This window comes from Metarhizium acridum (assembly GCF_019434415.1).
Source record: "Metarhizium acridum strain ARSEF 324 chromosome Unknown scaffold_276, whole genome shotgun sequence".
Lineage (NCBI taxonomy): Eukaryota > Fungi > Ascomycota > Sordariomycetes > Hypocreales > Clavicipitaceae > Metarhizium > Metarhizium acridum.
The window spans coordinates 378310-390760 of record NW_027094025.1 but is presented as its reverse complement, the minus strand read 5'-3'; the positions used below and the strand labels follow the sequence as shown (position 1 = coordinate 390760).

The 12451-nt window shown below is 53.0% G+C and overlaps 3 protein-coding genes across 5 annotated transcripts; 1 reads left to right on the top strand and 2 right to left on the bottom strand.

The window, feature by feature from the left end:
- The first annotated feature begins 79 nt into the window (after positions 1–79).
- Positions 80–2860, top strand: J3458_013203 (uncharacterized protein). Of its 2 annotated transcripts, XM_066120303.1 has the most exons (5): positions 80–587; positions 648–931; positions 992–1141; positions 1217–2382; positions 2710–2860. In XM_066120303.1, the coding sequence occupies exons 1-5, from the start codon at positions 323–325 to the stop codon at positions 2789–2791; spliced, it is 1947 nt and encodes a 648-aa protein (XP_065974588.1). In that variant the 5' UTR covers positions 80–322; the 3' UTR covers positions 2792–2860. The 2 variants fall into 2 exon arrangements, with proteins under 2 accessions (XP_065974588.1, XP_065974589.1); XM_066120304.1 differs by having other exon boundaries at positions 80–931.
- cbc1 (Nuclear cap-binding protein subunit 1) lies at positions 1404–5733 on the bottom strand. Of its 2 annotated transcripts, XM_066120301.1 has the most exons (4): positions 5592–5733; positions 5038–5513; positions 3876–4956; positions 2846–3764 (listed from the first exon to the last, which is right to left on the bottom strand). In XM_066120301.1, the coding sequence occupies exons 1-4, from the start codon at positions 5650–5652 to the stop codon at positions 2953–2955; spliced, it is 2430 nt and encodes an 809-aa protein (XP_065974586.1). In that variant the 5' UTR covers positions 5653–5733; the 3' UTR covers positions 2846–2952. The 2 variants fall into 2 exon arrangements, with proteins under 2 accessions (XP_065974587.1, XP_065974586.1); XM_066120302.1 differs by having other exon boundaries at positions 1404–3764; positions 5038–5733.
- Positions 5734–5917: 184 nt separating this feature from the next.
- gsk3 (glycogen synthase kinase 3) lies at positions 5918–8821 on the bottom strand. The gene is made up of 5 exons (XM_007813378.2): positions 8456–8821; positions 8071–8386; positions 7667–8015; positions 7208–7606; positions 5918–7126 (listed from the first exon to the last, which is right to left on the bottom strand). Exons 2-5 carry the CDS (start codon positions 8134–8136, stop codon positions 6993–6995), a joined length of 948 nt encoding a protein of 315 aa, XP_007811569.2. The 5' UTR covers positions 8137–8386; positions 8456–8821; the 3' UTR covers positions 5918–6992.
- Positions 8822–12451: the final 3630 nt, after the last annotated feature.

Genomic DNA, 12451 nt, shown 5'->3' with positions numbered 1-12451 from the left:
TGTGGATGCTGCGGTGGAAGCTGTAGTGGATACTGCAGCGACCCGCCCTGCAACTGCCAACATTGAACATTGAACCAGACTGTTTGTTGCCTGTCAGCCCGCTGTATCGTATTGTTGTGGCATCAAGTGTCAACTGACGCCAGGCATCGCAACATTGAAGCGCCGCCAACTTGCACCAGACTTGAAACTGCCCCGCCAACTCGATCCGCAATCGTCGCGTGCCTCACCGCAGCACTTCGCGACTTCATCTCCTTCTCCGTCCACCAACCTGCGAGACTTACCCAACGCCTTTCATGCCATCTCCTCTTGCATCATAGCAAACATGACGGGGCGCAGGCGCAGGGCGTCTACATCCAGCGTGGAAACCGTCGATGGCTCGCAAATCCGCTGGCGTCAAGAGACCTCTGTCGTGCGATCCGTACCAAAGGCCACTTCCTCCGACGACTGGCCCATCTTCGAGCTCCAAGATGCCATCGTGCTGGATAAAGACGGCGAAAATATCAAAAACGCTCTTCACGCCGGCCATGAAGGCCCATTCATCGTGAGGGGCAACCTCATTATCGATGATCCCGCCCAAAGGACGCACCGTAATACGGCCCATCCATCTACATTCACTCCCCCAAACGACTGCGTCTGACATTTGGCAGTCATTATGAAAGTGCGCGGCGCTACCCCGCTCGAGATTCGCCGTTGCGCATCCTACTCCATTGGAGAATCGCCCGATGGAAGACCGTTGATATGGGTTTCCGGCCAGGGCGGCTGGTACGAGATCGATCCATGTCCTGCCTACAAGCCCATGTATAACAAGATGTGCGAGGCAACAACCATGTACTACAACATTCTTGACATTTATACAGACGACCCGCCAAGGAAGACCAAGAAACTGAAAAATAGCTCCGCCTTGGATGAGCTGGACCAAGTATTTCACAAGGTATTCTTGCTGTCCCTTCTCATTTCGAGATTGCCGTGACATGGGACCTGACAAAAGCAGTACGCCGCGCGCATTGGTGATGGCGCAACCCTGGAAGAGGTCCATGAGAGGGCCAACGAACACAGTGCTTTCTTTATTGACCAATTCTCACAAGATGTGGACACTTGGAAGTCAACGGGCTTTTATCAGTATATCACCACGAAGCATGTCGTAAGCTCATCCCGCTGCTATGTGAGTCTCTACGTAGGGGCGATGCTAACTCCTCTTCCCTTTCCCCTCTAATAGGAGCTGGGCAACAGAATTAGAGACGCAATGGAGAAGCTCCGTCTCCAGCCGTACGCATCAGACGCAGAACACAGCTCCCGCTCGATGGGCCGCTCCCGCTCGATAAAGAGCAGCAGCGTCGAAGTCCCCGACAGCAAGGCTTTCCAGGCAAGCCAAAGGCCAAGACCAACCCCAACCGCTCCCAAACGCGCCGAGAAGCCTGGCCAAGAAGCCACCCCAGAGCCAGTCCCCGTCATGTCACTCTACGTCCGGGGCGGGCAGGACGACGCTGCCGACTCGCCATTGCGCTCTGCCCTCGCTGCACTGGAAGATGTATACAGCAATACTGGAGCCAGCAAAAATGGCATGACATACCGAGCAGCCCTCACCAAACTGTACTTTAACTTTTACTTCCCAACTTACAAAGACAGCCGCCCCGGCTCCTACAAGCAGCCCGTCGAAGACGCCCTCCACTACTACTCCAAGGCTCTCGTCGAAACCCTGGACCCAAAATACCGCACTCACGAAATATACAGCAAACTTCAGGAACTGGCCACGGCCCCCTTCCAACCACGAGCATACAAACCATCCGACTTCCCCATCATTCTTGTTCCCCGTAAATCACAACCTCGAAAGGGCACCCCTGCGCAACCGCCTCCGAACGTCCCCAGCGTCAGCCCCGGAAACCACACTCACCAGCCCCCTGCTGTGACGGAAACTCCCAGGCCGCAAGGCAAACGTCCTACACGCACACCCGGAAAATCCGCCCTGCGCCCCGTAAACCGCGCCCCGAAACGACCCCGCGATGAGTTCGAAAGCGATGATAACGAATCCCCCGTCGCCAAACGCTCCCACTACTTCGTCGAAGACGACTCCATGGACGGCGCGCCCGACCTCAACTCCCAGGATGAAAACGACGCGGACGACGATACCAAAGAAACAAAATCCAAGTTTGACATAGAACCAATCAAACTCGTCATCAGGGCCGACCGGGTTCCCGATTCCTCCCCCCGCGGTCCCCACGACATGTGGACCTGCGACGAACAAGGCTGCAACTACATAGTCCGAGGAGGCGACCAAGAAGAATGCCAGCAGAGAATCCAGCAGCATTTCAGAGACCACGAGAAGCAGCTCGCACGGGTCAACCTCGCCATGAGGGAGGGCGCCCGCAACCACATGCCCATCAAGTACGCCTACTTCCCCCCGTTTCTAATCCAAGTCTGCTTTGATGCCCCTTTACCACGTCATACGTATCCCGCACCCCCGCTACCTCCTCCTCCATCCGTCCCGTCTTGTTCCCCGTCATCCTTATTCCCGTCCATTGCAGCAGCAGCAGCAGCGTCACACGACACGCCGTCAAGCACGACCGTGTCCCCCGATCTAAGTAGATTAGCCAGGGGCCGTTTCCGCGCTCTAGTCGAGCGGTTTCGCAGAACAACACCCCCGCTGCGGCGGCGCGCAGTCGACAGGCAAAAGAAAGAAAAAGGAAAACAGAAAATCTAACTTGCTCCCAGCCATTTACTCGAAAAGATTAAACAGATGAGGGGTGAGCAGGAAGAGGGTGTGCAGCCGATCAAACGGAAGCTCATTGTCTGATGGCCAGGCCACGTTGTACATGTACTTTAGTAGGCGTTCGGTTTTGATATCCATGTGAATACGATTTATTTATTTTTAATCAAGTACCCTTGTTGAAGTAATTTACATGCCCCGATCCAAATACTCCACTAACCTGTACAGCCCATTGATGATATGGGGTCTCACTCCTGGCCGCCGCCTGGTTGCGTCGCCCCTTCACTTGCGGCGTCGGCTGTGCTGCTTGTCCACCGGCCGTTCTTGGCCTCGGCAACAAACGTCTCCTCTATGGCGGCTAGGCGCTGGAAAACGCGGAGCCAGCGCTGCCCCCATCTCCGGATCATGGCCTCTCGCTCCGGGGACCCGTCCCCGTCCTCCATGAGTTGGTCTTTAGTGCCCGAGGCCCAGCTGGCCAGGGCGTCGTTGATGGCGGCGAACAGGTCGCGCATGGAGGAGACCTCCTTGTCGCGGGTGTCGGCGTCTGCGTCGGGAGACGTGAGGAGCTGGCGGACGCGCCCGCTCACCTTGGCGACCGTGTTGGCCACGAGCTCGAACATGTGAGAGCGGCCGAGGGCTTCGCCGCCCTGCGTGCCGTTGGAGGGGCTGCTGGCGACGAGGGTCCAATCCACGATGGAAAGGGGCGTCAGGATGGAGTAGTTGAGGAGCTTTTCGATGATGGTGATGGCGACGCCCGGGTGGGCGGCCCAGTAGTTCATGATGGACGAGATGATTTGGGAGCGGGCGGCCGGGTGCGCGCTGCCGACGTCGATGAGGCGACCCTTTGTGCGGTCGATGCATGCGAGCACGTGGCTCAGTGATTTGGATCCGACCCAGCACACAGCTGTCATGAAGACATCTGTGCTGGCGACGACGGGGTCGAGAGCTTGCTCCTTGGCTTGGGCTTGGATGCTGTCGATGAGGGGCTGGATTTCCTCATCTGTTGCTTTGCGTCGCAGGAGGGCGCTGATTTCTTGGCCTTCCTTGGCAAAGGGGGTATCTGTGTTGCGGTCAGCCTCGTTTGTTTTCCTTGTGGTTTTCTTATTTTTTCCCCTTTTGTTCCCAGCAAAAAAGGCTGATATTTCCTGGAAGCGAGAATATGTGTACTTACCAGGATTTGTATACTTGAAATCAGGTACGTCTTTCTCCTTTTCAGGCCCAATAAGCGGTTGGTATGGCTCTGGGAGCGTCTTCTGAATTCTCTGTGCAAAACTTAGCCGAATCTCCTTGTCCAAGGCGCCCAGCAGGAACCATTTGCATGGGTGGAGGTCAGGTAAGCCAGTATCCTCGGACCACTCAGCCCACTTCCAAGTGAAGCCAAAGTTGCTGAGATGATGTGAGAACCAATCCAAGAAACGGTAGCTTAGTTCAAGGTCTGTCCGTGGCGTGTTGCGGTACAGAAATCGTATGGCTCTTCCAAGACTGGGGGCAATAGCTGCTGGAGCAAGTTTACAGGCTTCGGTCAGTACGGCGTGATAGTACACGACCTTGTGTTCAGACTTGGGAAGCTGGAAAAGCTGTGAAAAGACGGCATCCACTGCAACATCTTCTGGCTTCCATGTTGATCGATTATCAGGCTGGTTGCGCAGCTCGTCAAATGGAGTAGCCCGCTTGACAAACGTCCCGTCGGCGAAGTAGCAATCAAGATCCATCAAGAATCGAGCAGTAGCATTTCTGTTGAAGTGCAGAACGTTGATGGTGTCAGCGAGTGAATCACGGATAAGAGATGCGGCAATGTTGCTTGGAGGCGGGACCGATTCGACCTCTTGCTCGCCGTACACAGAGAAGTAAATCTCCGGGAACAACAGACGAGGCCCAGCGATGGCCGTGGGAGGGACGGCAATCGCAGGAAGTGCATGCTTGGTCGCACTCGCAAGCTTCTCTTGAATCTCGACCTCCTCTAGCGGCATTTGCCACGGTCGAGGGATGCAAGCAAGCGCCCAATTCTTCGACGCCTCAGCCTGCAACTGTTTCTGGAGCAACATACACAGGCTCATTGATGCAGTAGGGCTTTCGTCATTTCCTTCGGGATGGAACGGATCGACGAGGGCTTGAAGAGCGTGGGGTTCAGAAGCAATGACGTCCGTCTTTTCCATAATGTCCGCGGCTTGTTGAGTAAATTGACCTGGCGCAGCAGCCATCGCATAAGGAATAGTAAGAAGAATAATCTTGACGATTTCTGTTCCGATAACCTGCGCTTCAAGCATTAACACAACCAAAAAGAAAAGAATGAACAAATACACAATGAAACTTGGCAAGCCAAGGCCACTTACATCATCCGAGCTTGCAGTCTGCAAATCTGCAGCCCTCATAAACAACTCCTCCAACAACGGAAAGATGCCATTCCCTTCCAAGCACCCTTGCAGACATGCCAGAAGCTTCAGCAGGAGCTTCACCTCTCTCCACTGGCCCTTTGCGATATTCTGCTCCAGCCCAGTTGCCAGACGTGCAAGTACCACATCCACCAGTTCCGCCTTGAACGTATTAGCCACCACCACGACGGCACCGACAAATGGCGTTTTGAGGGGTTGCTCCACGGCTAGCTGCAGCACAAGGTCGACAAAGTTGTTGCGCAGATTTTCGTCTTCGTAGTTGTCCGTGACCATTCGCGCAAGGGACGTGACTTCTTCGGACCATCGGCGCAACGGGGAATCGGCAAGGCTTAGGAGCTGACGTCGAAGACGGACCGGTACAGGTGCCGAATCTATGCGTCGGCGCTGTTGACGGCGGTCGTAGTGATCATCGTCATCTGTGTTGAGAGCTCCTTGTTAGTCTTGCCGTGGAGGGGGCCAAAGTAGCCTCGGGCGAGGGTAGATGTGCGACCAACCTCTATATCGCCTCTTGCGGTTATTATACCCGCCAGACTGGCGTCTATCGTAGTCCGCCATTGCACAGTTGCCAACAGAGCCTACGGGATTGTATGCTCGTGCCAATGGGTTGTGAAGGCAGGTATTGATGTGGTCTCGCGAGGGCTGGCGGTACCTTACAGAGCTCAGGTTGGAAAGTGATAGCTGATCCACGAGCCCAGCGTTGGTTCGATGCCTCAGGCAACATTTATGATGCTGCCACCAATTATGGAGTACCCAACTCACATTACACAAAGGCCCAGCCAGCTATGAATCCCACTGGTATACAGGGCACACACAGAGAGAGAAAAAAGTCAAGTCGCGTTGTTCAAAACACAGCTTCTCATGCAAATAATCCATATGTTAATGCAAATCCCAAGGTAGGATCCAACTTGGGAATCAGAATCGTCCTTCCAACCTCGTGGTATATAGCCAGGTCCACAGCCGCATGCTGGAAACAGACAGTCAAGACACCATCCGTAGAATTCGTTCGCCAAAAGCAATGACACCTCAAGCGAATCCTCTTCTTTTCCTTTTCTCACTCTGACGTCAAAACTACTCGTCCAGATACCAGATATGCTACTCACAAAATAATGCCCCACCCGCGATCCACACCTTGTTCCGTTTCTCGTGGTCCTATGCAGGGCCAGTGATGCCGAGTCCAGCCAGGCCCATCTCCATACCGATCAATGATCGTTCTTCATCAACCAATGCTGACAAGACACTCCACAGCTAGTCCCTCCATTTTCTTCCTTTTTTTTTTTTGTCCCCGCCGCAGCAAGTCGTCAACTCAAGGTTCGTGTAAAAAAAGACATTGATTGAACAAAGCAAGCCAATCGTTCCAAAACCACAACACCAAAAGAACTCGTGACACATGGACAGCGGAAGAAAAGAGGGGAAAAGCGAAAGTGATAGCCTCCCTTTGTTGTCATGCATCGGAACTTGGTCTAAAGCGTCATCATCTTCCCTCCCATCTTTCACATACAGCCACCTTGGCCGTTTTTCCCAAGAATATATAGATTAAACCCGGTCGCCCTACAGAAAAAAAAACCGGATCCTCGAGGATCATCATCATGATCGCTTCTCTTCGTTACAGATTGAGTCTCGATCTCCAATTCCCTAGAACACACTCCTCAAAGCCCATCTCGCTTGGTGACTGACCGATCGTTGCGCGCAAGTATTTGCCGAATCAATCATGCCAGTCTCGAGAGCATAAAGTCCTCCTCCCGACATCCCGTTCTGGCTTGCACATCGAGCATCTTCCCCAGTTTTCCACTTGCAGCTCGATGCCGGGAGTGGATGGGGCATATGTTCCAGAGCCGCCTGATGCCGCATTAAGCAACCAATGGCTTACTTCCTCTCCTGTCTGCCTGAATAAGCGATCAGTCCAGTTTGGCAATCATCTCCTGCTTCGTCATCGGCGTGAAGTTGTCGATATCAAGTCCTTGTGAGGCCAAGACAGGTTTAATGTGAGCAGGAACAAGCTGCGCGTTCAGGTGTGGCGCAATGGATAGCTCTATGGGAAAAATACGGGTTAATCACAATCATGTAGAGTAGAGTTTATAACGTGTCAAGTTTAACCAAAGATGATGCTTACCATGTCGCGTAAAGTCGAACAGAGCAGGCAGGTCTCGGAGCTGACCGGAGCCATGTCTTGAGTCAGGCAACTTGGTGCCTGGATCCCGGAGCTCGTCGAAGAATGGGTGTACCATCGCGTCAATGGCTGATTGTCGCTCGGTCGGCGTATATTCGAGCAATCTTGCAATCAGGTCAATTGCACTCGCATCTGCCTTACGGAACACCTTATTGAACGGGTGAGGCTTGATCTGAGGAAACTTGTGCTCCATATAGTTGGGGTTCATGGTACGGATTTGCTCTCGCGTTGGGGTGCCAAGGACCTTGATAATTTCGACTAATTGGTCAATACCCGACTCGCCAGGAAACAACGGCTGGCCCAGCATCAACTCAGCCATGACGCATCCAGTTGACCAAACATCTACATTTGAAGTTAGCGGTGTCAAGTCTACTGATTACATTCCGGGATATGAATCCATACCAATCTTGGTTGTGTAGTTGGTGGCACCAAAGATGAGCTCGGGGGCACGGTAGTATCGAGAGCAAATATACGAGACATTGGGCTCGTTCTCGACAAGGATCTTGGCGCTACCGAAATCGCACAATTTAAGAATACCACTGTTAGGATCGAGTAGAAGATTCTGGGGCTTGATATCACGGTGGCAAATTCCTTGCGAGTGGATGTATGCCAGTGCTCTAAAGAGTTGGTACGTATACAGCTTAACTTCCAGGATGGGCATGGTAGTCTTCATCTTGTTGAAAAATCGAGATGCTCGGTAGACGGTTTCAGGGACAAATTCTTGGACCAAATTTAGATAGACTTCATCTTTCTTGGGGTTGGTTAGTAGGGAACACAAATATCATTGCTAGCAGGTGGATACGTACCCTTTCACCGTTGGAGTAATAAAAAGCTTTGAGCTGGACAATATTTGGGTGTCGGACGATTCGCATGATTTGGAGTTCACGATTCTTTGATGCGTTAGTGGATTTGCCATTTTTCTTCTCATTGTCATATGCCTATCACCAACCTTGAATCTCTTGTCTTGTAAAACCCGCTTGATAGCGGCATCTTCTCCTGATGGAGACAGCTTGGTTTGAAACACTACACCGAATGAACCGTTGCCTACGATCTTGCATTGCGTGTACTGCAAGTCCCTGGTCTCTCCTGTTATTCCATCTTGAACCTTCTCACGAATGACCTCTGTAGCGCAGATCAGCAACTCGAAGACATTGTAGCAAACGGGTAACAGGGCAGGGCGAGAATACTAACCCCCCATCCTGAGGTTGTTGAATGCATTTGGCCGATGAGACATCCTTGGTGAAATGAAACCAAAATCAACAAACTAGGGCTACCGGGTATCGACAGTCAAGAACCCGGGCTGAGAGGAGATGTGAAGTATAGACTCAAATGCGGCGTACCGGGCCGTGGTGGGCAACTTGTCGAGCTGTTTGAATTGAAGAACTAGAATAGTCGGTGCACCGGGGCACAGGGGCGCGCAAGACGGACGTAGATAGAACTAGTGCCAGTCGCCAGCTGGTTGTTTATAGGAAACTATCGTCTCGGGTATAATCGAGGCGATTGTGATGACGGATAGGAGGCGCAAAAAAGAAAAAGGTCGAGATCTCAAAGTGCACCTATCGCGGATGAAAAAGAAAGCAGAACCAGTCAGTATAAACGTTGTACGTCACTCAGGCAGCGATAGCAAAAGGAAGGATAAAATGACAAAACAAGCAAATTCGAGCATCAGAATCAGTCAAAAGGCCACCGAAAGAGCATCCGCCTGATGGTTGTCATGCTACTAGGTAGTTGGGCTTCCTTTGGCTAGCAATAGTGTATAGGAATGCTTGGGCCCAAAACAAGCTACGAAGCCGTGTTCGACGCCGCCAAGATGCCAAATACACAAAAGATGCTATAACAGCGTCGGTATGGCAAGATTGAGTTGGTACTCAAAACACGGGCGTAGCAGCACAGGCTGTCACCAGACACCCAGTGGCACCCATTTGACAATGCCCAAGTTGGCTTCCCCGCAATTTGGATGAAGATGTAGGCAGTCTAAAAAAGCCGTATTGTAGAGCGCCATATAACACCAAAATGCGAGCGCGAGTCGTCCAAGAATTGATAAGGATACGCGAAGGACAAGGAGGGTATGATTTCTAGGTAATTTGGCGAGACCAATGCGAGTGGGACGGAAACCGAGTGCAATTAATTGACTGCGAAGCAAATGGTGGGGTTTTGCCCATGTGCCCCGGATGCTGGGAGGATTTGCGGCGCACAATTGTTGGAAAATGGCGAGAACGGAAAGTCGAGGAGAGTGAAAAGCGGGCATAGGCAGACAATTCCCCATTTCCTTGTCGACGGGGAGCAGCAAGAGAGAAATTGCAACGGATGGCGCATGTGAGGCAAAATAAACCCGCACCAAGACAGAAAGAAGGACGTGAGGGGAGGGGAGGCACAAGGAGGATGCAAACGAGACAAACAAGGGACAAAAAGAACTCACCAAAATGGGATTCAAACGGCGGCAAGAATACTACTCGGTCGGCAGATTGCGTCAAGGCGGACGCAGTTGGGATCGGGAGACAAAAAAAAATTAGGCCTGGTCGAGTCGAGTTGGCAGAGATGGGAGAGAGCAGATGGATGGGTGTTTGCGAGGGCAGCGGGTGCGAGTGGGAAGAGGTCAAGTCGACGCTGGTACAAGCACGGAGTACGGAGTACATACAGCTGGTGCTGATGGTGCTGATGGTGCGAATGGTCCGGCTGGCACTGCGGGGCAAGGCACGAACGAGGCGGCGGCCGATGCAAATGCTTCTGGTCTGGCTCAGTGTCGAACGGGAGCTGGAGCTGGTCAAGCGGGTGACTGGAGGTGACAAGCGACAGGCGACAGGCGATAGGCGACGGCGAAGGCTGGACAAGTCGACGTAATCGCGGGGAGGTGGAATTGCGTGCGGATGTCGACACAGGCAAGTCACGACGGGCTATCTAGGCGTCGCAGGTTTCCAATGTTCGTCAAGGACGAGCGGTGCGAAGCAATGGCGGGCAGTGTCAAGCTGCCAGGCGGCGAGGCTATCCGATGGCAGTCGCAGAATGCTTCAAGACGGACAAAGTCTTGATGTATGGTGAGTTGTAGGAGGAGCTCTCCAATGTGTCTGGTGGTGGCCACGGCGGCGTCTGGAGGGGCTGGTGGGGGGGCTGGCAGACTGCCTAGAGGGCCCCGGGGGGCCTGTCAGTCAATTGCTCAGGGTCAGGAGGGCTTGATTGAGGCTTGAGAGGGATGGGCCCCCTCAGACCCGCTTCCACTTTGCATCTTCACTTGCGCAGGGGGAGCTCTCGCCAAAGGACGGAAGACGAACCTGATGACGCCCTGCTGCAGTCTGCACAGAGCCTTTGTTAGGGGCAGTGGTGCAGAGCGTTGTTTTTGAGCTTCCAAAGTGCCAGCTCAATGCTCAATGCTCAATGTTGAACGTTGAATGTCCAATGTCTACCTACTTAAGTAAGCAGGTACTTCAATGTCGAGAATTCAATGTTCAATGTCGGTGCGGGGCACGCGCGCGATTCAACCACTCTCTCCACTCCTGCCTTGCCGTGATGTGATGCCCTTTTGCCCTTCGATGCCAACTAGATGTCGCGGCAAAGAAACGGTAGTCTGCAATGCGTATTGTTGCAAGTCTCCCGTCGAGCTCTCCAAGTGGTGGTGCCTTTTCGAGTCCCACCTTGTGCGTGCAGCTGGGACCAGGGCAAGGGACTGATTGACTAGGGGGGTCAAAGCAGCTACTAGTAGCTCAGGGTTGTTGCTGGGATCGTGAGAGCAGAGCTCCAAAGATGGCGACTTGAGACGGCAACGGTGAGATGCGAGGCGGGGTGGTGTAGTGGTGTGTCCTGGCTTGCGTCGCGAGGATCTCGGGTATGTTGGAGCAAGCTTGATGATGCAGAGCCTATCGTGGTGTTTTAATAAATCCAACTGTCGCCTTGTCAGCCTTTGTCAAATTCCATCCACACAACCAGACCGAGCAGCCCACTTGAGCACTCCAACATGCTTTGTTCCGGCCCAGCAGCGGAAGTGGCGTGGACCATCAGAAGTAAAAATTCGCTGGCCCCGTGCCACTCTGGCGCCCCAACCCAGGCCTGGAGACTCGACGAGATGGGCCAACAAGCCATGCTCATGTTCCACCGCAAAGCGGTGCAAACCCGACGCCCAATAAAGTCAAATTCGCATGGTCGACTGCTCAAGTGCTTGCTCTCTAGCGCCCTGGAGACGATTCTGCTCAAGGCCAATGGGCTCGTGCTTCTGCTCCTGATCGTGCTTGTTGTACTTGTGCTTGTACTCGTGCTCGTGCTTGAAATAAAAAACAAAAATAGAAGAATGAAAAACCACAAGCCGTGATATCTCGACAACAAACGTCGTGGCCGGCCAGGCAGCAGTCTTTCATTTACTGCACATCCACCTTTCCAAGGCATGACGGGAACCGTCTCTGCGAAGAAGCCCAAGCCCAGCCCTCCGTACGAACGAGACCAAAACAGCGGAGTAGGGGAAAGGGGGTGGAAGGGCAAATGTAAATGCAGAATGCTGACGGTGCTGGCGCTGGGTACTGTACCTTTCGAATACTACTCAATCTCTACAAACTCAACGTCAGTGAATAAGACAAAGGCTTTTCCAGATGTTTTTGGCAGAGGACAAGATTGTTCAGACAGGCAAGATAACAAACACGCTTGACTGCCTTCCAGCGAGGACAAAAACAAGGGGGGTTCAAGAACAAAGATAATGGCAGACGACAAGCAGCTTCGACGTTAAAAAAACACAGTCAGGGGCCGCCGATGACGGGTTATGCCACCGACACACTAGTTACTTAGAAAATAGATGTACACGGGGGGGCGCGACAGCATGGAGCATAAGAATAAGTAATATTGCAATTATCACGGTACGTACTCCGCACTCCCTTCTTGCATCTCTCTGTACTTTATCGACGGTCCATGATGCTACTTCGGATGGAGTAGCACTTGAGCAGACATCTTACACCGTGGACGCCTCAACCCGGTCAACCCAGAAACTCGCCGTACTAAAATGGGGTAGACCCGCAGCGTTGGGCTTGGAAGTGCTCATGTGCTCATTTTTGAGACGGGCAGCATGGCGCTAGGCGGCCGGCAAGCGGAAGTCAAAAGAAACTGGCAGATGCTGGCCCAGATGTCCCGTCATCGTCTGGTTCCCTGCAAGATCAATTGAGGGCTGATGCACCACGGGTGCAACGCCGAGGCCGCACAGAGACCACCCCG